The sequence below is a fragment of the Pseudophryne corroboree genome, chromosome 5, assembly GCF_028390025.1.
Source record: "Pseudophryne corroboree isolate aPseCor3 chromosome 5, aPseCor3.hap2, whole genome shotgun sequence".
Classification (NCBI taxonomy): domain Eukaryota; kingdom Metazoa; phylum Chordata; class Amphibia; order Anura; family Myobatrachidae; genus Pseudophryne; species Pseudophryne corroboree.
The window spans coordinates 743,002-770,855 of NC_086448.1; the positions used below are offsets into that span (position 1 = coordinate 743,002).

The 27,854-nt window shown below is 56.5% G+C and overlaps 1 protein-coding gene across 2 annotated transcripts; it reads left to right on the plus strand.

The window, feature by feature from the left end:
- Positions 1-8,256: 8,256 nt before the first annotated feature.
- Positions 8,257-27,422, plus strand: TMEM276 (transmembrane protein 276). Of its 2 annotated transcripts, none has more exons than XM_063921048.1 (3): positions 8,257-8,326; positions 23,612-23,769; positions 24,879-27,422. In XM_063921048.1, exons 2-3 carry the CDS (start codon positions 23,677-23,679, stop codon positions 25,362-25,364), a joined length of 579 nt encoding a protein of 192 aa, XP_063777118.1. In that variant the 5' UTR covers positions 8,257-8,326; positions 23,612-23,676; the 3' UTR covers positions 25,365-27,422. The 2 variants fall into 2 exon arrangements, with proteins under 2 accessions (XP_063777118.1, XP_063777119.1); XM_063921049.1 differs by lacking the exon at positions 8,257-8,326 and adding an exon at positions 8,392-8,547.
- The last annotated feature ends 432 nt before the right edge of the window (positions 27,423-27,854 follow it).

The window sequence follows — 27,854 nt, forward strand, 5'->3', positions numbered from 1 at the left end:
AGAAGACGAGTCGTCGGAATCAGCTGCGATTTTGGAATATTGAGAATCCAATCGTGCTGCAGCAACACTACCTGAGATAGTGCTACACCGACCTCCAACTGTTCCCTGGATCTTACCCTTATCAGGGAATCGTCCAAGTAAGGGATAACTAAAATTCCCTTCCTTTGAAGGAGTATCATCATTTCGGCCATTACCTTGGTAAAGACCCGGGGTGCCGTGGACCATCCATACGGCAGCGTCTGAAACTGATAGTGACAGTTCTGTACCATAAACCTGAGGTACCCTTGGTGAGAAGGGTAAATTGGGACATGAAGGTAAGCATTCTTGATGTACCGAGACATCATGTAGTCCTCTTCTTCCAGGTTCGCAATCACTGCTCTGAGTGACTGAATCTTGAATTTGAACCTCTGTATGTAAGTGTTCAAAGATTTTAGATTTAGAATCGGTCTCACCGAGCCGTCCGGCTTCGGTACCACAACAGTGTGGAATAATACCCCGTTCCCTGTTGCAGGAGGGGTACCTTGATTATCACCTGCTGGGAATACAGCTTGTGAATGGCTTCCAAAACTGTCTCCCTGTCAGAAGGAGACATCGGTAAAGCCGACTTTAGGAAACGGCGAGGGGGAGACGTCTCGAATTCCAATTTGTACCCGAGATATCACCTGAAGGATCCAGGGGTCTACTTGCGAGTGAGCCCACTGCGCGCTGAAATTCATTGAGACGGGCCCCCACCGTGCCTGATTCTGCTTGTAAAGCCCCAGCGTCATACTGAGGGCTTGGCAGAGGCGGGAGAGGGTTTCTGTTCCTGGGAACTGGCTGATTTCTGCAGCCTTTTTCCTCTCCCTTTATCACGGGGCAGAAATGAGGAACCTTTTGCCCGCTTGCCCACGAAAAGACTGCGCCTGATAATACGGCGTCTTCTCATGTTGAGAGGCGACCTGGGGTACAAACGTGGATTTCCCAGCTGTTGCCGTGGCCACCAGGTCTGAAAGACCGACCCCAAATAACTCCTCCCCTTAATAAGGCAATACTTCCAAATGCCGTTTGGAATCCGCATCACCTGACCACTGTCGTGTCCATAACCCTCTACTGGTAGAAATGGACAACGCACTTAGACTTAATGCCGGTCGGCAAATATTCCGCTGTGCATCACGCATATATAGAAATGCATCTTTTAAATGCTCTATAGGCAATAATATACTGTCCCTATCTAGGGTATCAATATTTTCAGTCAGGGAATCCGACCACGCCAACCCAGCACTGCACATCCAGGCTGAGGCGATTGCTGGTCGCAGTATAACACCAGTATGTGTGTAAATACCTTTTAGGATGCCCTCCTGCTTTCTATCAGCAGGATCCTTAAGGGCGGCCATCTCAGGAGAGGGTAGAGCCCTTACAAGCGTGTGAGCGCTTTATCCACCATAGGGGGTGTTTCCCAACGCACCCTAACCTCTGGCGGGAAAGGATATAATGCCAATAACATTTTAGAAATTATCAGTTGTTATCGGGGGAAAACCACGCATCATCACACACCTCATTTAATTTCTCAGATTCAGGAAAACTACAGGTAGTTTTTCCTCACCGAACATAATACCCCTTTTTGGTGGTACTCGTATTATCAGAAATGTGTAAAACATTTTTCATTGCCTCAATCATGTAACGTGTGGCCCTACTGGAAGTCACATTTGTCTCTTCACCGTCGACACTGGAGTCAGTATCCGTGTCGGCATCTATATCTGCCATCTGAGGTAACGGGCGCTTTAGAGCCCCTGACGGCCTATGAGACGTCTGGACAGGCACAAGCTGAGTAGCCGGCTGTCTCATGTCAACCACTGTCTTTTATACAGAGCTGACACTGTTACGTAATTCCTTCCAACAGTTCATCCACTCAGGTGTCGACCCCCTAGGGGGTGACATCACTATTACAGGCAATCTGCTCCGTCTCCACATCATTTTTCTCCTCATACATGTCGACACAAACGTACCGACATACAGCACACACACAGGGAATGCTCTGATAGAGGACAGGACCCCACTAGCCCTTTGGGGAGACAGAGGGAGAGTTTGCCAGCACACACCAGAGCGCTATATATATATACAGGGATAACCTTATATAAGTGTTTTTCCCCTTATAGCTGCTGTATCTTTAATACTGCGCGTAATTAGTGCCCCCCCTCTCTTTTTTTAACCCTTTCTGTAGTGTAGTGACTACAGGGGAGAGCCAGGGAGCTTCCCTCCAACGGAGCTGTGAGGGAAAATGGCGCCAGTGTGCTGAGGAGATAGGCTCCGCCCCCTTATCGGCGGCCTTATCTCCCGTTTTTCTATGTATTCTGGCAGGGGTTAAATTCATCCATATAGCCCAGGAGCTATATGTGATGCATTTTTTGCCATCCAAGGTGTTTTTATTGCGTCTCAGGGCGCCCCCCCCCCCCCCAGCGCCCTGCACCCTCAGTGACCGGAGTGTGAAGTGTGCTGAGAGCAATGGCGCACAGCTGCAGTGCTGTGCGCTACCTTATTGAAGACAGGACGTCTTCTGCCGCCGATTTTCCGGACCTCTTCTGTCTTCTGGCTCTGTAAGGGGGCCGGCGGCGCGGCTCTGGGACCTATCCATGGCTGGGCCTGTGATCGTCCCTCTGGAGCTAATGTCCAGTAGCCTAAGAAGCCCAATCCACTCTGCACGCAGGTGAGTTCGCTTCTTCTCCCCTTAGTCCCTCGATGCAGTGAGCCTGTTGCCAGCAGGTCTCACTGAAAATAAAAAACCTAAAACTAAACTTTTCACTAAGCAGCTCAGGAGAGCCACCTAGTGTGCACCCTTCTCGTTCGGGCACAAAAATCTAACTGAGGCTTGGAGGAGGGTCATAGGGGGAGGGGCCAGTGCACACCAGGTAGTTCTAAAGCTTTACTTTTGTGCCCAGTCTCCTGCGGAGCCGCTATTCCCCATGGTCCTTACGGAGTCCACAGCATCCACTTAGGACGTTAGAGAAAAAGATGTATTATGGTCATGGCCAGCGGTCAGGTCATGTTGGGGTGTAGTGTCCTATGTCTGTATAGAGTGTAATAGATGTATTATGGTCAGTGGTCAGGTCATGTTGGGGGTGTAGTGTCCTAAGTCTGTATAGGGTGTAATAGATGTATTATGGTCAGGTCATGTTGGGGATGTAGTGTCCTATGTCTGTATAGGGTGTAATAGATGTATTATGGTCACGGCCAGTGGTCAGGTCATGTTGGGGTGTAGTGTCCTATGTCTGTATAGGGTGTAATAGATGTATTATGGTCATGGCCAGCGGTCAGGTCATGTTGGGGTGTAGTGTCCTATGTCTGTATAGGGTGTAATAGATGTATTATGGTCATGGCCAGCGGTCAGGTCATGTTGGGGTGTAGTGTCCTATGTCTGTATAGGGTGTAATAGATGTATTATGGTCATGGCCAGTGGTCAGGTCATGTTGGGGTGTAGTGTCCTATGTCTGTATAGGGTGTAATAGATGTATTATGGTCATGGCCAGGGGTCAGGTCATGTTGGGGTGTAGTGTCTTATGTCTGTACAGGGTGTAATAGATGTATAATGGTCAGTGGTCAGGTCATGTTGGGGTGTAGTGTCCTGTGTCTGTATAGGGTGTAATAGATGTATTATGATCACGGCCAGTGGTCAGGTCATGTTGGGGTGTAGTGTCCTATGTCTGTATAGGGTGTAATAGATGTATTATGGTCATGGCCAGCGGTCAGGTCATGTTGGGGTGTAGTGTCCTATGTCTGTATAGGGTGTAATAGATGTATTATGGTCATGGCCAGCGGTCAGGTCATGTTGGGGTGTAGTGTCCTATGTCTGTATAGGGTGTAATAGATGTATTATGGTCATGGCCAACGGTCAGGTCATGTTGGGGTGTAGTGTCCTATGTCTGTATAGGGTGTAATAGATGTATTATGGTCATGGCCAGTGGTCAGGTCATGTTGGGGTGTAGTGTCCTATGTCTGTATAGGGTGTAATAGATGTATTATGGTCATGGCCAGTGGTCAGGTCATGTTGGGGTGTAGTGTCCTATGTATAGGGTGTAATAGATGTATTATGATCACGGCCAGTGGTCAGGTCATGTTGGGGTGTAGTGTCCTATGTATAGGGTGTAATAGATGTATTATGATCACGGCCAGAGGTCAGGTCATGTTTGGGGTGTAGTGTCCTATTTATAGGGTGTAATAGATGTGTTATGGTCACGGCCAGTGGTCAGGTCATGTTGGGGGTGTAGTATCCTATGTCTGTAAAGGGTGTAATAGATGTATTATGGTCACGGCCAGTGGTCAGGTCATGTTGGGGTGTAGTATCCTATGTCTGTAAAGGGTGTAATAGATGTATTATGGTCACGGCCAGTGGTCAGGTCATGTTGTGGGTGTAGTGTCCTGTGTCTGTATAGGGTGTAATAGATGTATTATGGTCATGGTCAGTGGTCAGGTCATGTTGGGGATGTAGTGTCCTGTGTCTGTATAGGGTGTAATAAATGTATTATGGTCATGGCCAGTGGTCAGGTCATTTTGGGGTGTAGTGTCCTATGTCTGTATAGGGTGTAATAGATGTATTATGGTCATGTCCAGGGGTCAGGTCATGTTGGGGGTGTAGTGTCCTATGTCTGTATAGGGTGTAATAGATGTATTATGGTCATGGCCAGTGGTGTAGGGATCAGTAGGTGTGGGGCAGGGATCAGTAGGTGTGGGAGCAGAGATCAGTAGGTGAAGGTGTAGGGATCAGTAGGCGTGGGTGTAGGGATCAGTAGGCGTGGGTGTAGGGATCAGTAGGTGTGGGAGCAGGTAGCAGTAGGTGAAGGTGTAGGGATCAGTAGGTGTCGGGCAGGGATCAGTAGGTGTGGGAGCAGGTAGCAGTAGGGGTAGGGATCAGTAGGTGTGGGGTAGGGATCAGTAGGTGTGGGAGCAGGGAGCAGTAGGTGTGGGAGCAGGGATCAGTAGGTGAAGGTGTAGGGATTAGTAGGTGTGGGAGCAGGGAGCAGTAGGTGAAGGTGTAGGGATCAGTAGGTGTGGGAGCAGGGATCAGTAGGTGAAGGTGTAGGGATCAGTAGATGTGGGAGCAGGGAGCAGTAGATGTGGGAGTAGGGATCAGTAGGTGTAGGGATCAGTAGGGATTAGAATGTGTAGGGATCAGTAGGTGTGGGAGCAGTAGGTGAAGGTGTAGGGATCAGTAGGTGTGGGATCAGGGAACAGTAGGTGTAGGGATCAGTAGATGTGGGAGCAGGGATTAGTAGGTGTGGGGGGCAGGGATAAGTAGATGTAGGGATCAGTAGGTGTGGGAGCAGGGATCAGTAGGTGTAAGGAGCAGGGAGTAGTAGGTGTACGGATCAGTAGGTGTCGGGGCAGGGATCAGTAGGTGTAGGGATCACTAGGTATTAGAAGGTGTAGGGATCAGTAGGTGTGGGGGCGGGCATCAGTAGGTGTAGGGATCATTAGGTGTGGGGGCAGGGATCAGTAGGAGTAGGGATCAGTAGGAGTAGGGATTAGTATGTGTATGGATCAGTAGATGTAGGGATCAGTAGATGTGGGAGCAGGGATCAGTAGGTGTAGGGATCAGTAGGTGTGGGAGCAGGGATCAGTAGGTGTAGGGATCAGTAGGTGTAAGGAGTAGGGATCAGTAGATGTGGGAGCAGGGAGCAGTAGGAGTAGGTATCAGTAGGTGTGGGAGCAGGGATCAGTAGGTGTAGGGATCAGTAGGTGTGGGAGCGGGGAGCAGTAGATGTGGGAGCAGGGATCAGTAGGTGTAGGGATCAGTAGATGTGGGAGCAGGGATCAATAGGTGTGGGAGCAGGGATCAGTAGTTGTAGGGATCAGCAGGTGTAGGGAGCAGGGATCTGTAGGTGTAGGGATCTGTAGGTGTAGGAGCAGGGATCAGTAGGTGTGGTAGCAGGGATCAGTAGGTGTAGGGATCAGTAGGTGTAGGGATCAGTAGGTGTGGTAGCAGGGATCAGTAGGTGTAGGGATCAGTAGGTGTAGGAATCAGTAGGTGTGGTAGCAGGGATCAGTAGTTGTACGGATCAGTAGGTGTGGGCAGGGATCAGTAGGTGTAAGGATCAGTAGGTGTGGGCAGGGATCAGTAGGTGTATGGATCAGTAGGTGTGGGCAGGGATCAGTAGGTGTAGGGCTCAGTAGGTGTAGGGATCAGTAGGGGTAGGGATCAGTAGGTGTGGACAGGGATCAGTAGGTGTGGGCAGGGATCAGTAGGTGTAGGGATCAGTAGGTGTAGGGATCAGTAGGTGTAGGGATCAGTAGGTGTGGGCAGGGATCAGTAGGTGTAGGGATCAGTAGGTGTGGGCAGGGATCAGTAGGGGTAGGGATCAGTAGGGGTAGGGATCAGTAGGGGTAGGGATCAGTAGGTGTGGGCAGGGATCAGTAGGTGTATGGATCAGTAGGTGTGGGCAGGGATCAGTAGGTGTAGGGAGCAGGGATCAGTAGGGGTAGGGATCAGTAGGGGTAGGGATCAGTAGTTGTGGTAGCAGGGATCAGTAGGTGTAGGAATCAGTAGGTGTGGTAGCAGGGATCAGTAGGTGTAGGGATCAGTAGGTGTGGGCAGGGATCAGTAGGTGTAGGGATCAGTAGGTGTGGGCAGGGATCAGTAGGGGTAGGGATCAGTAGGGGTAGGGATCAGTAGGGGTAGGGATCAGTAGGTGTGGGCAGGGATCAGTAGGTGTGGGCTGGGATCAGTAGGTGTGGGTAGGAATCAGTAGGTGTAGGGATCAGTAGGTGTGGGCAGGGATCAGTAGGTGTGGGCAGGGATCAGCAGGTGTGGGCAGGGATCAGCAGGTGTAGGGGGTAGGGATCAGTAGGTGTGGGCAGGGATCAGTAGGTGTGGGCAGGGATCAGTAGGTGTGGGCAGGGATCAGTAGGTGTGGGCTGGGATCAGTAGGGGTAGGGATCAGTAGGTGTGGGCAGTGATCAGTAGGTGTGGGCAGGGATCAGTAGGGGTAGGGATCAGTAGGGGTAGGGATCAGTAGGTGTGGGCAGGGATCAGTAGGTGTGGGCTGGGATCAGTAGGGGTAGGGATCAGTAGGGGTAGGGATCAGTAGGTGTGGGCAGGGATCAGTAGGTGTAGGGATCAGTAGGTGTGGGTAGGGATCAGTAGGGGTAGGGATCAGTAGGTGTGGGCAGTGATCAGTAGGTGTGGGCAGGGATCAGTAGGGGTAGGGATCAGTAGGGGTAGGGATCAGTAGGGGTAGGGATCAGTAGGTGTGGGCAGGGATCAGTAGGTGTAGGGATCAGTAGGTGTGGGCAGGGATCAGTAGGTGTAGGGATCAGTAGGTGTGGGCAGGGATCAGTAGGGGTAGGGATCAGTAGGGGTAGGGATCAGTAGGGGTAAGGATCAGTAGGTGTGGGCAGGGATCAGTAGGTGTGGGCTGGGATCAGTAGGTGTGGGCTGGGATCAGTAGGTGTGGGTAGGGATCAGTAGGGGTAGGGATCAGTAGGTGTGGGCAGTGATCAGTAGGTGTGGGCAGGGATCAGTAGGGGTAGGGATCAGTAGGTGTGGGCAGGTATCAGTAGGTGTGGGCAGGGATCAGTAGGGGTAGGGATCAGTAGGGGTGGGCAGGGATCAGTAGGTGTGGGCTGGGATCAGTAGGTGTAGGGATCAGTAGGTGTGGGTAGGGATCAGTAGGGGTAGGGATCAGTAGGTGTGGGCAGGGATCAGTAGGTGTAGGGATCAGTAGGTGTGGGCAGGGATCAGTAGGTGTAGGGATCAGTAGGTGTGGGCAGGGATCAGTAGGTGTAAGGATCAGTAGGTGTGGGCAGGGATCAGTAGGGGTAGGGATCAGTAGGTATGGGCAGGGATCAGTAGGTGTGGGCTGGGATCAGTAGGGGTAGGGATCAGTAGGGGTAGGGATCAGTAGGTGTGGGCAGGGATCAGTAGGTGTGGGCTGGGATCAGTAGGTGTAGGGATCAGTAGGTGTGGGTAGGGATCAGTAGGGGTAGGGATCAGTAGGTGTGGGCAGTGATCAGTAGGTGTGGGCAGGGATCAGTAGGGGTAGGGATCAGTAGGTGTGGGCAGGGATCAGTAGGTGTAGGGATCAGTAGGTGTGGGCAGGGATCAGTAGGTGTAGGGATCAGTAGGTGTGGGCAGGGATCAGTAGGGGCAGGGATCAGTAGGTGTAGGGATCAGTAGGTGTAGGGATCAGTAGAGGTAGGTGTAGGGATCAGGTGTGTGTGTGTGTGTGTGTGTGTGTGTGTGTGTGTGTGTGTGTGTGTGTGTGTGTGTGTGCGTCACATGCTGGGGGAGGAGCCTGTGTGGTGACGTCAGTGCGGGCGCCACGGGGACTACATGTCCCAGCAAGCCCTCACCTCGGTAGGTGCTGAGCTCCACATTCCGTCCGCTCCCCGGAGCCTCCTCCCGGATCAGCGCGGCCAGACGCAGGATCCCCATAGCGGCGGCCGGGAGAGGAGAGGAGGCGGCGATCCCGCGTCATGTCCTGTGTGCGGGGAGGAGGGAGGTGTCATCCTGTGTACCTACCGGCGTGTGACTGCGGGGAGCCCGGGGCATGCTGGGAGTTGTGTGGTGCGGCACAGGTGTGTGATGGGAGCCCGGGGCATGCTGGGAGGTGTGTGGTGCTGCACAGGTGTGTGAGGGGAGAAGAGCATGCTGGGAGGTGTGTAAGGGGAGCCCGGGGCATGCTGGGAAGTGTGTGGTGCGGCACAGGTGTGTGAGGGGAGCCCGGGGCATGCTGGGAGGTGTGTGGTGCGGCACAGGTGTGTGAGGGGAGCCCGGGGCATGCTGGGAGGTGTGTGGTGCGGCACAGGTGTGTGAGGGGAGCCCGGGGCATGCTGGGAGGTGTGTGGTGCTGCACAGGTGTGTGAGGGGAGCAGAACATGCTGGGAGGTGTGTGGTGCTGTACAGGTGTGTGAGGGGAGCCCGGGGCATGCTGGGAGGTGTGTGGTGCGGTACAGGTGTGTGAGGGGAGCCCGGGGCATGCTGGGAGGTGTGTGGTGGTGTACAGGTGTGTGACGGGAGCCCGGGGCATGCTGGGAGGTGTGTGGTGTGGCACAGGTGTGTGAGGGGAGCCCGGGGCATGCTGGTAGGTGTGTTGGTGTACAGGTGTGTGATGGGATCCCGGGGCATGCTGGGAGGTGTGTGGTGGTGTACAGGTGTGTGAGGGGAGCCCGGGGCATGCTGGGAGGTGTGTGAGGGGAGCCCGGGGCATGCTGGGAGGTGTGTGTTGGTGTACAGGTGTGTGAGGGGAGCCCGGGGCATGCTGTGAGGTGTGTGTTGGTGTACAGGTGTGTGAGGGGAGCCCGGGGCATGCTGGGAGGTCTGTGGTGCGGTACAGGTGTGTGAGGGGAGCCCGGGGCATGCTGGGAGGTGTGTGGTGGTGTACAGGTGTGTGAGGGGAGCCCGGGGCATGCTGGGAGGTGTGTGAGGGGAGCCCGGGGCATGCTGGGAGGTGTGTGTTGGTGTACAGGTGTGTGAGGGGAGCCCGGGGCATGCTGGGAGGTGTGTGGTGCGGTACAGGTGTGTGAGGGGAGCCCGGGGCATGCTGGGAGGTGTGTGGTGCGGTACAGGTGTGTGAGGGGAGCCCGGGGCATGCTGGGAGGTGTGTGGTGGTGTAGAGGTGTGTGAGGGGAGCCCGGGGCATGCTGGGAGGTGTGTGGTGGTGTACAGGTGTGTGACGGGAGCCCGGGGCATGCTGGGAGGTGTGTGGTGTGGCACAGGTGTGTGAGGGGAGCGCGGGGCATGCTGGTAGGTGTGTTGGTGTACAGGTGTGTGATGGGATCCCGGGGCATGCTGGGAGGTGTGTGGTCCTGCACAGGTGTGTGAGGGGAGCCCGGGGCATGCTGGGAGGTGTGTGGTGGTGTACAGGTGTGTGAGGGGAGCCCGGGGCATGCTGGGAGGTGTGTGGTGCGGCACAGGTGTGTGACGGGAGCCCAGGGCATGCTGGGAGGTGTGCGGTACAGGTGTGTGAGGGGAGCCCGGGGCATGCTGGGAGGTGTGTGGTGGTGTACAGGTGTGTGAGGGGAGCCCGGGGCATGCTGGGAGGTGTGTGAGGGGAGCCCGGGGCATGCTGGGAGGTGTGTGGTGCAGCACAGGTGTGTGAGGGGAGCCCGGGGCATGCTGGGAGGTGTGTGGTGCGGTACAGGTGTGTGAGGGGAGCCCGGGGCATGCTGGGAGGTGTGTGGTGGTGTACAGGTGTGTGAGGGGAGCCCGGGGCATGCTGGGAGGTGTGTGGTGGTGTACAGGTGTGTGATGGGAGCCCGGGGCATGCTGGGAGGTGTGTGGTGCGGCACAGGTGGGTGACGGGAGCCCGGGGCATGCTGGGAGGTGTGTGGTGTGGCACATGTGTGTGAGGGGAGCCCGGGGCATGCTGGTAGGTGTGTTGGTGTACAGGTGTGTGATGGGATCCCGGGGCATGCTGGGAGGTGTGTGGTCCTGCACAGGTGTGTGAGGGGAGCCCGGGGCATGCTGGGAGGTGTGTGGTGCGGCACAGGTGTGTGACGGGAGCCTGGGGCATGCTGGGAGGTGTGTGGTGCGGCACAGGTGTGTGAGGGGAGCCCGGGGCATGCTGGGAGGTGTGTTGGTGTACAGGTGTGTGATGGGATCCCGGGGCATGCTGGGAGGTGTGTGAGGGGAGCCCGGGGCATGCTGGGAGGTGTGTGGTGCAGCACAGGTGTGTGAGGGGAGCCCGGGGCATGCTGGGAGGTGTGTGGTCCTGCACAGGTGTGTGAGGGGAGCCCGGGACATGCTGGGAGGTGTGTGGTGCTGCACAGGTGTGTGAGGGAAGCCCGGGGCATGCTGGGAGGTGTGTGGTGCAGCACAGGTGTGTGAGGGGAGCCCGGGGCATGCTGGGAGGTGTGTGGTGGTGTACAGGTGTGTGAGGGGAGCCCGGGGCATGCTGGGAGGTGTGTGGTGCGGCACAGGTGTGTGACAGGAGCCCGGGGCATGCTGGGAGGTGTGTGGTGCGGCACAGGTGTGTGAGGGGAGCAGAGCATGCTGGGAGGTGTGTTGGTGTACAGGTGTGTGATGGGATCCCGGGGCATGCTGGGAGGTGTGTGGTCCTGCACAGGTGTGTGAGGGGAGCCCGGGGCATGCTGGGAGGTGTGTGGTGCAGCACAGGTGTGTGAGGGGAGCCCGGGGCATGCTGGGAGGTGTGTGGTGCAGCACAGGTGTGTGAGGGGAGCCCGGGGCATGCTGGGAGGTGTGTGGTCCTGCACAGGTGTGTGAGGGGAGCCCGGGGCATGCTGGGAGCTGTGTGGTGCTGCACAGGTGTGTGAGGGGAGCCCGGGGCATGCTGGGAGGTGTGTGGTGCAGCACAGGTGTGTGAGGCAGCACAGGTGTGTGAGGGGAGCCCGGGGCATGCTGGGAAGTGTGTGGTGCTGCACAGGTGTGTGAGGGGAGCCCGGGGCATGCTGGGAGGTGTGTGGTGCAGCACAGGTGTGTGAGGGGAGCCCGGGGCATGCTGGGAGGTGTGTGGTGCAGCACAGGTGTGTGAGGGGAGCCCGGGGCATGCTGGGAGGTGTGTGGTGCTGCACAGGTGTGTGAGGGAAGCCCGGGGCATGCTGGGAGGTGTGTGGCACGGCACAGGTGTGTGAGGGGAGCCCGGGGCATGCTGGGAAGTGTGTGGTGCTGCACAGGTGTGTGAGGGGAGCCCGGGGCATGCTGGGAGGTGTGTGGTGGTGTACAGGTGTGTGAGGGGAGCCCGGGGCATGCTGGGAGCTGTGTGGTGCTGCACAGGTGTGTGAGGGGAGCCCGGGCATGCTGGGAGGTGTGTGGTGCAGCACAGGTGTGTGATGGGAGCCCGGGGCATGCTGGGAGGTGTGTGAGGGGAGCCCGGGGCATGCTGGGAGGTGTGTTGGTGTACAGGTGTGTGAGGGGAGCCCGGGGCATGCTGGGAGGTGTGTGGTGCGGCACAGGTGTGTGACGGGAGCCCGGGGCATGCTGGGAGGTGTGTGGTGCGGCACAGGTGTGTGAGGGGAGCCCGGGGCATGCTGGGAGGTGTGTGAGGGAAGCGGAGCATGCTGGGAGGTGTGTGGGGCGGCACAGGTGTGTGAGGGAAGCGGAGCATGCTGGGAGGTGTGTGAGGGAAGCGGAGCATGCTGGGAGGTGTGTGAGGGAAGCAGAGCATGCTGGGAGGTGTGTGGTGCTGCACAGGTGTGTGAGGGGAGCAGAGCATGCTGGGAGGTGTGTGAGGGGAGTAGGGCATGCTGGGAGGTGTGTGAGGGAAGCAGGGCATGCTGGGAGGTGTGTGAGGGAAGCAGGGCATGCTGGGAGGTGTGTGAGGGAAGCGGAGCATGCTGGGAGGTGTGTGAGGGAAGCGGAGCATGCTGGGAGGTGTGTGAGGGAAGCGGAGCATGCTGGGAGGTGTGTGAGGGAAGCGGAGCATGCTGGGAGGTGTGTGAGGGAAGCAGGGCATGCTGGGAGGTGTGTGAGGGAAGCAGGGCATGCTGGGAGGTGTGTGAGGGAAGCAGAGCATGCTGGGAGGTGTGTGAGGGAAGCGGGGCATGCTGGGAGGTGTGTGAGGAAGCGGAGCATGCTGGGAGGTGTGTGAGGGAAGCGGAGCATGCTGGGAGGTGTGTGGTGCAGCACAGGTGTGTGAGGGGAGCCCGGGGCATGCTGGGAGGTGTGTGGTGGTGTACAGGTGTGTGAGGGGAGCCCGGGGCATGCTGGGAGGTGTGTGGTGCGGCACAGGTGTGTGACGGGAGCCCGGGGCATGCTGGGAGGTGTGTGGTGCGGCACAGGTGTGTGAGGGGAGCAGAGCATGCTGGGAGGTGTGTTGGTGTACAGGTGTGTGATGGGATCCCGGGGCATGCTGTGAGGTGTGTGGTCCTGCACAGGTGTGTGAGGGGAGCCCGGGGCATGCTGGGAGGTGTGTGGTGCAGCACAGGTGTGTGAGGGGAGCCCGGGGCATGCTGGGAGGTGTGTGGTGCAGCACAGGTGTGTGAGGGGAGCCCGGGGCATGCTGGGAGGTGTGTGGTCCTGCACAGGTGTGTGAGGGGAGCCCGGGGCATGCTGGTAGGTGTGTTGGTGTACAGGTGTGTGATGGGATCCCGGGGCATGCTGGGAGGTGTGTGGTCCTGCACAGGTGTGTGAGGGGAGCCCGGGGCATGCTGGGAGGTGTGTGGTGGTGTACAGGTGTGTGAGGGGAGCCCGGGGCATGCTGGGAGGTGTGTGGTGCGGCACAGGTGTGTGACGGGAGCCCAGGGCATGCTGGGAGGTGTGCGGTACAGGTGTGTGAGGGGAGCCCGGGGCATGCTGGGAGGTGTGTGGTGGTGTACAGGTGTGTGAGGGGAGCCCGGGGCATGCTGGGAGGTGTGTGAGGGGAGCCCGGGGCATGCTGGGAGGTGTGTGGTGGTGTACAGGTGTGTGATGGGAGCCCGGGGCATGCTGGGAGGTGTGTGGTCCTGCACAGGTGTGTGAGGGGAGCCCGGGGCATGCTGGGAGGTGTGTGGTGCGGCACAGGTGTGTGACGGGAGCCCGGGGCATGCTGGGAGGTGTGTGGTGCGGCACAGGTGTGTGAGGGGAGCCCGGGGCATGCTGGTAGGTGTGTTGGTGTACAGGTGTGTGATGGGATCCCGGGGCATGCTAGGAGGTGTGTGGTGCGGTACAGGTGTGTGAGGGGAGCCCGGGGCATGCTGGGAGGTGTGTGGTGGTGTACAGGTGTGTGAGGGGAGCCCGGGGCATGCTGGGAGGTGTGTGGTGGTGTACAGGTGTGTGATGGGAGCCCGGGGCATGCTGGGAGGTGTGTGGTGCGGCACAGGTGTGTGACGGGAGCCCGGGGCATGCTGGTAGGTGTGTTGGTGTACAGGTGTGTGATGGGATCCCGGGGCATGCTGGGAGGTGTGTGGTCCTGCACAGGTGTGTGAGGGGAGCCCGGGGCATGCTGGGAGGTGTGTGGTGCGGCACAGGTGTGTGACGGGAGCCTGGGGCATGCTGGGAGGTGTGTGGTGCGGCACAGGTGTGTGAGGGGAGCCCGGGGCATGCTGGGAGGTGTGTTGGTGTACAGGTGTGTGATGGGATCCCGGGGCATGCTGGGAGGTGTGTGAGGGGAGCCCGGGGCATGCTGGGAGGTGTGTGGTGCAGCACAGGTGTGTGAGGGGAGCCCGGGGCATGCTGGGAGGTGTGTGGTCCTGCACAGGTGTGTGAGGGGAGCCCGGGACATGCTGGGAGGTGTGTGGTGCTGCACAGGTGTGTGAGGGAAGCCCGGGGCATGCTGGGAGGTGTGTGGTGCAGCACAGGTGTGTGAGGGGAGCCCGGGGCATGCTGGGAGGTGTGTGGTGGTGTACAGGTGTGTGAGGGGAGCCCGGGGCATGCTGGGAGGTGTGTGGTGCGGCACAGGTGTGTGACAGGAGCCCGGGGCATGCTGGGAGGTGTGTGGTGCGGCACAGGTGTGTGAGGGGAGCAGAGCATGCTGGGAGGTGTGTTGGTGTACAGGTGTGTGATGGGATCCCGGGGCATGCTGGGAGGTGTGTGGTCCTGCACAGGTGTGTGAGGGGAGCCTAGGGCATGCTGGGAGGTGTGTGGTGCAGCACAGGTGTGTGAGGGGAGCCCGGGGCATGCTGGGAGGTGTGTGGTGCAGCACAGGTGTGTGAGGGGAGCCCGGGGCATGCTGGGAGGTGTGTGGTCCTGCACAGGTGTGTGAGGGGAGCCCGGGGCATGCTGGGAGGTGTGTGGTGGTGTACAGGTGTGTGAGGGGAGCCCGGGGCATGCTGGGAGGTGTGTGGTGCGGCACAGGTGTGTGACAGGAGCCCGGGGCATGCTGGGAGGTGTGTGGTGCGGCACAGGTGTGTGAGGGGAGCAGAGCATGCTGGGAGGTGTGTTGGTGTACAGGTGTGTGATGGGATCCCGGGGCATGCTGGGAGGTGTGTGGTCCTGCACAGGTGTGTGAGGGGAGCCCAGGGCATGCTGGGAGGTGTGTGGTGCAGCACAGGTGTGTGAGGGGAGCCCGGGGCATGCTGGGAGGTGTGTGGTGCAGCACAGGTGTGTGAGGGGAGCCCGGGGCATGCTGGGATGTGTGTGGTCCTGCACAGGTGTGTGAGGGGAGCCCGGGGCATGCTGGGAGGTGTGTGAGGGGAGCCCGGGGCATGCTGGGAGCTGTGTGGTGCTGCACAGGTGTGTGAGGGGAGCCCGGGGCATGCTGGGAGGTGTGTGGTGCAGCACAGGTGTGTGAGGGGAGCCCGGGGCATGCTGGGAAGTGTGTGGTGCTGCACAGGTGTGTGAGGGGAGCCCGGGGCATGCTGGGAGGTGTGTGGTGCAGCACAGGTGTGTGAGGGGAGCCCGGGGCATGCTGGGAGGTGTGTGGTGCAGCACAGGTGTGTGAGGGGAGCCCGGGGCATGCTGGGAGGTGTGTGGTGCTGCACAGGTGTGTGAGGGAAGCCCGGGGCATGCTGGGAGGTGTGTGGCACGGCACAGGTGTGTGAGGGGAGCCCGGGGCATGCTGGGAAGTGTGTGGTGCTGCACAGGTGTGTGAGGGGAGCCCGGGGCATGCTGGGAGGTGTGTGGTGGTGTACAGGTGTGTGAGGGGAGCCCGGGGCATGCTGGGAGCTGTGTGGTGCTGCACAGGTGTGTGAGGGGAGCCCGGGCATGCTGGGAGGTGTGTGGTGCAGCACAGGTGTGTGATGGGAGCCCGGGGCATGCTGGGAGGTGTGTGAGGGGAGCCCGGGGCATGCTGGGAGGTGTGTTGGTGTACAGGTGTGTGAGGGGAGCCCGGGGCATGCTGGGAGGTGTGTGGTGCGGCACAGGTGTGTGACGGGAGCCCGGGGCATGCTGGGAGGTGTGTGGTGCGGCACAGGTGTGTGAGGGGAGCCCGGGGCATGCTGGGAGGTGTGTGAGGGAAGCGGAGCATGCTGGGAGGTGTGTGGGGCGGCACAGGTGTGTGAGGGAAGCGGAGCATGCTGGGAGGTGTGTGAGGGAAGCGGAGCATGCTGGGAGGTGTGTGAGGGAAGCAGAGCATGCTGGGAGGTGTGTGGTGCTGCACAGGTGTGTGAGGGGAGCAGAGCATGCTGGGAGGTGTGTGAGGGGAGTAGGGCATGCTGGGAGGTGTGTGAGGGAAGCAGGGCATGCTGGGAGGTGTGTGAGGGAAGCAGGGCATGCTGGGAGGTGTGTGAGGGAAGCGGAGCATGCTGGGAGGTGTGTGAGGGAAGCGGAGCATGCTGGGAGGTGTGTGAGGGAAGCGGAGCATGCTGGGAGGTGTGTGAGGGAAGCGGAGCATGCTGGGAGGTGTGTGAGGGAAGCAGGGCATGCTGGGAGGTGTGTGAGGGAAGCGGAGCATGCTGGGAGGTGTGTGAGGGAAGCGGGGCATGCTGGGAGGTGTGTGAGGAAGCGGAGCATGCTGGGAGGTGTGTGAGGGAAGCGGAGCATGCTGGGAGGTGTGTGGTGCAGCACAGGTGTGTGAGGGGAGCCCGGGGCATGCTGGGAGGTGTGTGGTGGTGTACAGGTGTGTGAGGGGAGCCCGGGGCATGCTGGGAGGTGTGTGGTGCGGCACAGGTGTGTGACGGGAGCCCGGGGCATGCTGGGAGGTGTGTGGTGCGGCACAGGTGTGTGAGGGGAGCAGAGCATGCTGGGAGGTGTGTTGGTGTACAGGTGTGTGATGGGATCCCGGGGCATGCTGGGAGGTGTGTGGTCCTGCACAGGTGTGTGAGGGGAGCCCGGGGCATGCTGGGAGGTGTGTGGTGCAGCACAGGTGTGTGAGGGGAGCCCGGGGCATGCTGGGAGGTGTGTGGTGCAGCACAGGTGTGTGAGGGGAGCCCGGGGCATGCTGGGAGGTGTGTGGTGCAGCCCGGGGCATGCTGGGAGGTGTGTGGTCCTGCACAGGTGTGTGAGGGGAGCTCGGGGCATGCTGGGAGGTGTGTGGTGCAGCACAGGTGTGTGAGGGGAGCCCGGGGCATGCTGGGAGGTGTGTGGTGCTGCACAGGTGTGTGAGGGGAGCCCGGGGCATGCTGGGAGGTGTGTGGTGCAGCACAGGTGTGTGAGGGGAGCCCGGGGCATGCTGGGAGGTGTGTGGTGCTGCACAGGTGTGTGAGGGGAGCCCGGGGCATGCTGGGAGGTGTGTTGGTGTACAGGTGTGTGAGGGGAGCCAGGGGCATGCTGGGAGGTGTGTGGCATGGCACAGGTGTGTGAGGGGAGCCCGGGGCATGCTGGGAGGTGTGTGGCATGGCACAGGTGTGTGAGGGGAGCCCGGGGCATGCTGGGAAGTGTGTGGTGCTGCACAGGTGTGTGAGGGGAGCCCGGCGCATGCTGGGAGGTGTGTGGTGCAGCACAAGTGTGTGAGGGGAGCCCGGGGCATGCTGGGAGGTGTGTGGCACGGCACAGGTGTGTGAGGGGAGCCCGGGGCATGCTGGGAAGTGTGTGGTGCTGCACAGGTGTGTGAGGGGAGCCCGGGGCATGCTGGGAGGTGTGTGGTGGTGTACAGGTGTGTGAGGGGAGCCCGGGGCATGCTGGGAGCTGTGTGGTGCTGCACAGGTGTGTGAGGGGAGCCCGGGGCATGCTGGGAGGTGTGTGGTGCAGCACAGGTGTGTGATGGGAGCCCGGGGCATGCTGGGAGGTGTGTGAGGGGAGCCCGGGGCATGCTGGGAGGTGTGTTGGTGTACAGGTGTGTGAGGGGAGCCCGGGGCATGCTGGGAGGTGTGTGGTGCGGCACAGGTGTGTGACGGGAGCCCGGGGCATGCTGGGAGGTGTGTGGTGCGGCACAGGTGTGTGAGGGGAGCCCGGGGCATGCTGGGAGGTGTGTGAGGGAAGCGGAGCATGCTGGGAGGTGTGTGGGGCGGCACAGGTGTGTGAGGGAAGCGGAGCATGCTGGGAGGTGTGTGAGGGAAGCGGAGCATGCTGGGAGGTGTGTGAGGGAAGCAGAGCATGCTGGGAGGTGTGTGGTGCTGCACAGGTGTGTGAGGGGAGCAGAGCATGCTGGGAGGTGTGTGAGGGGAGTAGGGCATGCTGGGAGGTGTGAGGGAAGCAGGGCATGCTGGGAGGTGTGTGAGGGAAGCAGGGCATGCTGGGAGGTGTGTGAGGGAAGCGGAGCATGCTGGGAGGTGTGTGAGGGAAGCAGGGCATGCTGGGAGGTGTGTGAGGGAAGCGGAGCATGCTGGGAGGTGTGTGAGGGAAGCGGGGCATGCTGGGAGGTGTGTGAGGAAGCGGATCATGCTGGGAGGTGTGTGAGGGAAGCGGAGCATGCTGGGAGGTGGGTGAGGGAAGCGGGGCATGCTGGGAGGTGTGTGAGGGAAGCGGGGCATGCTGGGAGGTGGGTGAGGGAAGCAGGGCATGCTGGGAGGTGGGTGAGGGAAGCGGGGCATGCTGGGAGGTGTGTGAGGGAAGCAGAGCATGCTGGGAGGTGTGTGAGGGGCGCAGAGCATGCTGGGAGGTGTGTGTGGGGATGATCACAGAGGTGGAACATAGAAACATATAACAGCGGAAAAGTATAATTTGGCCCCGTCTAGTTTGCCCCTTTTATAAGGTGATAAATCAGTGATAAGTGCAAGGTGATAAAGACACCAGCCAATCAGCTGCTAACTGTAAATGTACATATTGGAGCTGATTGGCTGGTGTGTTATCACCTGGCACTAATCACTGATTTATCCCTTCTCCAGGCTTATTACATCTGCCATGTGATCCCATGCATGCTGATACTGCTCTACTGTCATAGGGGGTTATTCAGAGCAATTGGTCAAAACCATGTGCAGGTGGGGCGGGTGTAACATGTGCAGTGCAGGTGGGGCGGGTGTAACATGTGCAGTGCAGGTGGGGCGGGTGTAACATGCACTGCAGGGGAGGGGCAGGTGTAACATTTGCAGTGCAGGGGGGGACAGGTGTAACGTGCAGAGAGAGTTAGATTTGGGTGGGGTGTGGCAGATGTAACATGTGCAGAGAGAGTTAGATTTGGGTGGGGTGTGATCAAACTGAAATCTAAATTGCAGTGTAAAAATAAAGCAGCCAGTATTTACCCTGCACAGAAACAGTATAACCCACCCAAATCTAACTCTCTCTGCACATGTTACTTCTGCCACACCTGCAGTGTACGTGGTTTTGTCCAGTTGCTATCCTTTTTGGTTTTATAACAACTCTGAATAACCCCCATAGCCTCTACCACCTCTGATGGGAGGATATTCCACTTCTCCACTACCCTTTCTGTGCAGTAATGTTTCTCCCTGACACCCCCCCACCACCACCACCACATTCTCAGCGCGTGTCCTAATACTTCTCTCCCTGTGAGGAATGTCTCCTCCTGTACCGTGGTGATACCCCTGATATATGTGACAGTCTCTCTCATGTCCTCGTGTCCTATTACTTCTCTCCCTGTGAGGAATGTCTCCTCCTGTACCGTGGTGATACCCCTGATATATGTGACAGTCTCTCTCATGTCCTCGTGGTCTAATACTTCTCTCCCTGTGAGGAATGTCTCCTCCTGTACCGTGGTGATACCCCTGATATATGTGACAGTCTCTATCATGTCCTCGTGTCCTAATACTTCTCTCCCTGTGAGGAATGTCTCCTCCTGTACCGTGGTGATACCCCTGATATATGTGACAGTCTCATGTCCTCGTGTCCTAATACTTCTCTCCCTGTGAGGAATGTGTCCCCCTGTACCGTGGTGATACCCCTGATATATGTGACAGTCTCTCTCATGTCCTCATGGTCTAATACTTCTCTCCCTGTGAGGAATATCTCCTCCTGTACCGTGGTGATACCCCTGATATATGTGACAGTCTCTATCATGTCCTCGTGTCCTAATACTTCTCTCCCTGTGAGGAATGTCTCCTCCTGTACCGTGGTGGTACCCCTGATATATGTGACAGTCTCTCTCATGTCCTCGTGTCCTATTACTTCTCTCCCTGTGAGGAATGTCTCCCCCTGTACCGTGGTGATACCCCTGATATATGTGACAGTCTCTATCATGTCCTCGTGTTCTATTACTTCTCTCCCTGTGAGGAATGTCTCCTCCTGTACCGTGGTGATACCCCTGATATATGTGACAGTCTCTCTCATGTCCTCGTGGTCTATTACTTCTCTCCCTGTGAGGAATGTCTCCCCCTGTACCGTGGTGATACCCCTGATATATGTGACAGTCTCTATCATGTCCTCGTGGTCTATTACTTCTCTCCCTGTGAGGAATGTCTCCTCCTGTACCGTGGTGATACCCCTGATATATGTGACAGTCTCTCATGTCCTCGTGTCCTAATACTTCTCTCCCTGTGAGGAATGTCTCCTCCTGTACCGTGGTGATACCCCTGATATATGTGACAGTCTCTCTCATGTCCTCGTGTCCTATTACTTCTCTCCCTGTGAGGAATGTCTCCTCCTGTACCGTGGTGATACCCCTGATATGTGACAGTCTCTATCATGTCCTCGTGTCCTATTACTTCTCTCCCTGTAAGGAATGTCTCCCCCTGTACCGTGGTGATACCCCTGATATATGTGACAGTCTCTATCATGTCCTCGTGTCCTATTACTTCTCTCCCTGTGAGGAATGTCTCCCCCTGTACCATGGTGATACCCCTGATATATGTGACAGTCTCTATCATGTCCTCATGGTCTAATACTTCTCTCCCTGTGTGGAATGTCTCCTCCTGTACCGTGGTGATACCCCTGATATATGTGACAGTCTCTATCATGTCCTCGTGTCCTAATACTTCTCTCCCTGTGAGGAATGTCTCCTCCTGTACCGTGGTGGTACCCCTGATATATGTGACAGTCTCTCTCATGTCCTCGTGTCCTATTACTTCTCTCCCTGTGAGGAATGTCTCCCCCTGTACCGTGGTGATACCCCTGATATATGTGACAGTCTCTCTCATGTCCTCGTGTCCTATTACTTCTCTCCCTGTGAGGAATGTCTCCCCCTGTACCGTGGTGATACCCCTGATATATGTGACAGTCTCTATCATGTCCTCGTGGTCTATTACTTTTCTCCCTGTGAGGAATGTCTCCTCCTGTACCGTGGTGATACCCCTGATATATGTGACAGTCTCTCTCATGTCCTCGTGGTCTAATACTTCTCTCCCTGTGAGGAATATCTCCTCCTGTACCGTGGTGATACCCCTGATATATGTGACAGTCTCTATCATGTCCTCGTGGTCTATTACTTTTCTCCCTGTGAGGAATGTCTCCTCCTGTACCGTGGTGATACCCCTGATATATGTGACAGTCTCTCTCATGTCCTCGTGGTCTAATACTTCTCTCCCTGTGAGGAATGTCTCCTCCTGTACCGTGGTGATACCCCTGATATATGTGACAGTCTCTATCATGTCCTCGTGTCCTATTACTTCTCTCCCTGTGAGGAACGTCTCCTCCTGTACCGTGGTGATACCCCTGATATATGTGACAGTCTCTATCATGTCCTCGTGTCCTATTACTTCTTTCCCTGTGAGGAATGTCTCCTCCTGTACCGTGGTGATACCCCTGATATATGTGACAGTCTCTCTCATGTCTTCGCGGTCTATTACTTCTCTCCCTGTGAGGAATGTCTCCCCCTGTACCGTGGTGATACCCCTGATATATGTGACAGTCTCTATCATGTCCTCGTGTCCTATTACTTCTCTCCCTGTGAGGAATGTCTCCTCCTGTACCGTGGTGATACCCCTGATATATGTGACAGTCTCTCTCATGTCCTCGTGTCCTATTACTTCTCTCCCTGTGAGGAATGTCTCCTCATGTACCGTGGTGATACCCCTGATATATGTGACAGTCTCTATCATGTCCTCGTGTCCTATTACTTATCTCCCTGTGAGGAATGTCTCCTCCTGTACCTTGGTGATACCCCTGATATATGTGACAGTCTCTCATGTCCTCGTGTCCTATTACTTCTCTCCCTGTGAGGAATGTCTCCTCCTGTACCGTGGTGATACCCCTGATATATGTGACAGTCTCTATCATGTCCTCGTGTCCTATTACTTCTCTCCCTGTGAGGAATGTCTCCTCCTGTACTGTGGTGATACCCCTGATATATGTGACAGTCTCTATCATGTCCTCGTGGTCTATTACTTCTCTCCCTGTGAGGAATGTCTCCCCCTGTACCGTGGTGATACCCCTGATATATGTGACAGTCTCTATCATGTCCTCGTGGTCTATTACTTCTCTCCCTGTGAGGAATGTCTCCTCCTGTACCGTGGTGATACCCCTGATATATGTGACAGTCTCTCTCATGTCCTCGTGGTCTAATACTTCTGTCCTGTGAGGAATGTTTCCCCCTGTATTGTGGTTATACCCCTGATATATGTGACAGTCTCTCTCATGTCCTCGTGTCCTATTACTTCTCTCCCTGTGAGGAATGTCTCCCCCTGTACCGTGGTGATACCCCTGATATATGTGACAGTCTCTCTCATGTCCTCGTGTCCTATTACTTCTCTCCCTGTGAGGAATGTCTCCCCCTGTACCGTAGTGATACCCCTGATATATGTGACAGTCTCTCTCATGTCCTCGTGTCCTATTACTTCTCTCCCTGTGAGGAATGTCTCCTCCTGTACTGTGGTGATACCCCTGATATATGTGACAGTCTCTCTCATGTCCTCGTGTCCTATTACTTCTCTCCCTGTGAGGAATGTCTCCTCCTGTACCGTGGTGATACCCCTGATATATGTGACAGTCTCTCTCATGTCCTCGTGCTCTATTACTTCTCTCCCTGTGAGGAATGTCTCCCCCTGTACCGTGGTGATACCCCTGATATATGTGACAGTCTCTATCATGTCCTCGTGTCCTATTACTTCTCTCCCTGTGAGGAATGTCTCCCCCTGTACCGTGGTGATACCCCTGATATATGTGACAGTCTCTATCATGTCCTCATGGTCTAATACTTCTCTCCCTGTGAGGAATGTCTCCCCCCTGTACCGTGGTGATACCCCTGATATATGTGACAGTCTCTCTCATGGTCTAATACTTCTCTCCCTGTGAGGAATGTCTCCCCCTGTACCGTGGTGATACCCCTGATATATGTGACAGTCTCTCTCATGTCCTCGTGTCCTATTACTTCTCTCCCTGTGAGGAATGTCTCCCCCTGTACCGTGGTGATACCCCTAATATATGTGACAGTCTCTCTCATGTCCTCGTGTCCTATTACTTCTCTCCCTGTGAGGAATGTCTCCCCCTGTACCGTGGTGATACCCCTGATATATGTGACAGTCTCTCATGTCCCCTCTTTCCCTTCTCTGCCCCAAAAAGGCTTTATATACATAAATATATAGGGGGTGGGTACGGGTGACCTGCGGTTGGGATCACGGTGGCCAATATACCAATGCTGGAAACTCAGCCGCCAGAATACAGACGGGGGCGAACGCAACGAAGCCCTTTTCAGGCTCGGTGTACGTGTATATACAAAATACATATATATATCACACACTTACTTTTCCAGTGTACCGGAAAAAGCAAAAAAAGCCAGCACTCACGGTTTTAGATGAATGAAGAAAGGTGTTTTAATCCTTAGAAAAACGACATGTCATATACAATGTCACAGTCACAGCCCGACAGCTGTTTCAACCATTCCTGGTTTTCCTCCACTGGAGGGTTTCACAGCAGAGGTATAAATGTGGAAGGGGTGTCAGAGCGGAGTTAGGAGTGGCCCCTCATTGTGTTACAGATGGTGATGTGTACTAACACGGTGGGGGGGGGGGGATTTCCTGTACGGTCTCCCGGTTATTACTAATAAAATGTATTTACTTCTAGTGACCCCATCCAGATCGTGCCGTAGAGGCACCCGGCAGCCATCCATGTGACGCAGGTCTGCAGACATGTTGAGGGCACTGAGCCCAGAGGTCGTCGTCCTGATCTCGCAGGTCGTCCTTGGCGCGGTCTGTCTGTTGTCAGCAGCGCGGACTCTTCAGGTGAGTAATTGCCGCAGAGTTGTATTGTGCCAGGACAGGTGAGCCCGAATCGCCTCAGCGTGATGTCACATTATGATGTCATATAATCAGTGTGCCAGTGGTGCTGGTATTGGCCGACCTCAGGTGACCAGGAATCACCCCTCACCCAGACATGGCAACCCCCTAGTCCCATAGTCCATCCCATACACCGCCTTCTGCAGGTGCCGCCCTTGTCGGTGCCATGGCTGGGCAGTAATAAGTAATAACCTGGGTGTGGGGCATCTCTCCCCAGCGCCCTGTGTGTATGGCCCCTCGCCCTGTTCCCCCAGGTGTCGCCCTTGTCAGTGTCATGGCTGGGCAGTAATAACCTGGGTGTGGGGCATCTCTCCCCAGCGCCCTGTGTGTATGGTCCCTCGCCCTGTCCCCCAGGCGACGCTCTTGTCGGTGCCATGGCTGTTGCTCTGGCCTCAGTTGGGTGATGGGTAACTGAGTTCCGCAGTTCCACCGTGATCGCTATCTGGTGGGAACTCATCGTGCTCCATGCCACCTCCGGAATGCCGGGTTTTCACCGACCAGAAACCAGCGCTGACATTAACATCTACACCAGTGTTCCCAAGACCAGTCCTCGGGGATCTCTACCAGGGCATGTTTTCCAGATCTCTGTGTCACAAGGGAAATGCGTTGCACCGCCGGTGTCAGTCAGTAATGAATACAGCTGTGCACCCACAAGAAGAACAGGAAAACATGCTCTGTTAGGGTTCCCTGAGGACTGCAGTGGGGAAACAGTCGGAGATGTGGGAGGAGGGGCCAGTGCTGACCCTCGGAGGTTATTATTAGCGGTCTTCCATGGGTGCTCATACATGCACAGTCCTCTGATGTTCCGTGTGACATGTAATGGGGTGACGTCATGCAGTTTTCGCATCTACATATTGGCCACCAGTGACAGATGAACGAGACGCCGGTGCCCCCTCTCCCCACCAGTCCATGGTGGTCACAGGGAAATGTCACACTCCAGGGGGCGCTCTATATGGTCGGCGAGTACTAATTAGATATCGACCTCTCTCGGGCTGGTGTCTGTGGGGCGTTACTGTGCGGTCACAGTATGGCTGTAATATTGTCTGTTCCCGCAGGTGCACAGAGGGGCGTCTGCCGGCTTCCTGCTCCATGGCCTGGGTTCTGTCGTTGTGTGTCTCCTGTTTCCCGGCCAGGCCGAGGCGCTTTCTGCCAGCACATGGATTGCCAGCGTTATCGGCCAGCCGCTGCTCGTCTTCTCCTTCTTCTGGCTGAGCGGTGACCGGTCCACAGCCAACCTGGTTCTGAGCTCCGCGCTCCTTCTGGCCTCCATCTCGGGCTACCTGACTCATGAGGCTAGGTGTGTGGCCCCTTACTTCACCAAGGCAGGGGCCACGCTCAGCATCCTGGTCATCTCTCTCTTCACTGGGAACTGGTACGGGTTGCTGGGCAGCCTGGCGCTGGGAACTGAGGGCCTCCTCTCCTTTCTGAATGCCTCAAGGATTTTGCCCTTTTCAACAGAAATCGCCTCAAACTGTGTCCTCAGTGCGGCCTTCCTGGCGTTAGAGACAGCGCTACGGACTCACCTGTGCGACACAACCTGAGCTCAGGATCATCCGTGTGACACAGCTTAACCTGAGCTCAGGATCATCCGTGTGACACAGCCTAACCTGAGCTCAGGATCATCCGTGTGACACAGCCTAACCTGAGCTCGGGATCATCCGTGTGACACAGCCTAACCTGAGCTCGGGATCATCCGTGTGACACAGCCTAACCTGAGCTCGGGGTCATCCGTGTGACACAGCCTAACCTGAGCTCGGGATCATCCGTGTGACACAGCCTAACCTGAGCTCGGGATCATCCGTGTGACACAGCCTAACCTGAGCTCGGGGTCATCCGTGTGACACAGCCTAACCTGAGCTCAGGAGCATCCGTGTGACACAGCCTAACCTGAGCTCAGGAGCATCCGTGTGACACAGCCTAACCTGAGCTCGGGGTCATCCGTGTGACACAGCCTAACCTGAGCTCGGGGTCATCCGTGTGACACAGCCTAACCTGAGCTCGGGATCATCCGTGTGACACATCCTAACCTGAGCTCGGGGTCATCCGTGTGACACAGCCTAACCTGAGCTCGGGATCATCCGTGTGACACATCCTAACCTGAGCTCGGGGTCATCCGTGTGAGATAGCCTAACCTGAGCTCGGGATCATCCGTGTGACACATCCTAACCTGAGCTCGGGATCATCCGTGTGACACATCCTAACCTGAGCTCAGGATCATCCGTGTGACACAGCCTAACCTGAGCTCGGGATCATCCGTGTGACACAGCCTATCCTGAGCTCGGGAGCATCCGTGTGACACAGCCTAACCTGAGCTCGGGAGCATCCGTGTGACACAGCCTAACCTGAGCTCGGGATCATCCGTGTGACACAGCCTAACCTGAGCTCAGGATCATCCGTGTGACACAGCCTAACCTGAGCTCGGGATCATCCGTGTGACACAGCCTAACCTGAGCTCGGGGTCATCCGTGTGACACAGCCTAACCTGAGCTCGGGATCATCCGTGTGACACAGCCTAACCTGAGCTCGGGATCATCCGTGTGACACAGCCTAACCTGAGCTCGGGGTCATCCGTGTGACACAGCCTAACCTGAGCTCAGGAGCATCCGTGTGACACAGCCTAACCTGAGCTCAGGAGCATCCGTGTGACACAGCCTAACCTGAGCTCGGGGTCATCCGTGTGACACAGCCTAACCTGAGCTCGGGGTCATCCGTGTGACACAGCCTAACCTGAGCTCGGGATCATCCGTGTGACACATCCTAACCTGAGCTCGGGGTCATCCGTGTGACACAGCCTAACCTGAGCTCGGGATCATCCGTGTGACACATCCTAACCTGAGCTCGGGGTCATCCGTGTGAGATAGCCTAACCTGAGCTCGGGATCATCCGTGTGACACATCCTAACCTGAGCTCGGGATCATCCGTGTGACACATCCTAACCTGAGCTCGGGATCATCCGTGTGACACAGCCTAACCTGAGCTCGGGATCATCCGTGTGACACAGCCTATCCTGAGCTCGGGAGCATCCGTGTGACACAGCCTAACCTGATGACAATGCTAAATTCCTTGTCGTATAAACAACCCTTTATGAAGCTAAGAACACTGTACGCTGTTTACTTAAGAAGTACCGTAATGGTACGCTATTGGCGTAGCGATCGCTCAGCCGTAGGCGAGACGCTCAAGCGTCACGTTCGCTCACGGCCCAGTGATCACAGAACACGTTATTGGTTATGTCTAGGGGAATGAATCGCTATGGCGTAGCATACGCTCGAGACCACGAGGAGGTCACCAGCGATGCAGACGCTCACAACACTATACCTTTATGTTAAATCCTTATACCAATGAAATACACTGAATACCTTAATGTGAGTACAGGGTGTAAGTGCAACCTTGTGTAACCTGACTATCTACAAAGCTGCTTGAGCGTCACCGACGCTCAAGTGAACACTTATCACTATAGAAAATACACAGATACTGGTTTAGGTTCCAAGGCCTATTAACTGTATTATGTCTAATATACTTGTAAAAGGGGATAACAGTACATATGATACACTACAATATAACAGAGACTTCCTAACCACAGAACTAAACAATAAATACAAAAAGACAATACTACACTGACCTAAATGCAATACAATACAATACTATCTAATACAATACAATACTAGCCTAGTCTAGGGGAGATATGAGAGAACAGAACAGAGAGAGAGAGAGAGAGAGAGAGAGATGAGATGAGAGAAATTGGCTCACAGAAAGACAATGATAACGGAGAGAAACTTACGCACAAAGGGTATGATCGCCTGCGCCTCGATATCCAGCTCCCGGCTATCAGCAGATAACCGTTGATGAGAGAGTGAGAGCTGGATGTGGTCGGCCTGCCTATTTATGCCCCACACACAATGCAATCTCCTGGTCCTACAATCCCATTGTCCATTGGCCGAAGGAATTCGGCCCTGTATCATAACAAAAGGTCATAGGGTGATTCATACAGGTGGGCTGTGACGATTTCCAACAGCTCAGGTGGGTGGGAAACT

Bases quoted from the DNA above. Each gene is read 5' to 3' on its own strand.
- TMEM276 (XM_063921048.1), top strand. From the start codon at position 23,677: ATGTTGAGGGCACTGAGCCCAGAGGTCGTCGTCCTGATCTCGCAGGTC. The intron at 23,770-24,878 runs GTGAGTAATTGC...CTGTTCCCGCAG, and splicing joins CAGCAGCGCGGACTCTTCAG to GTGCACAGAGGGGCGTCTGC.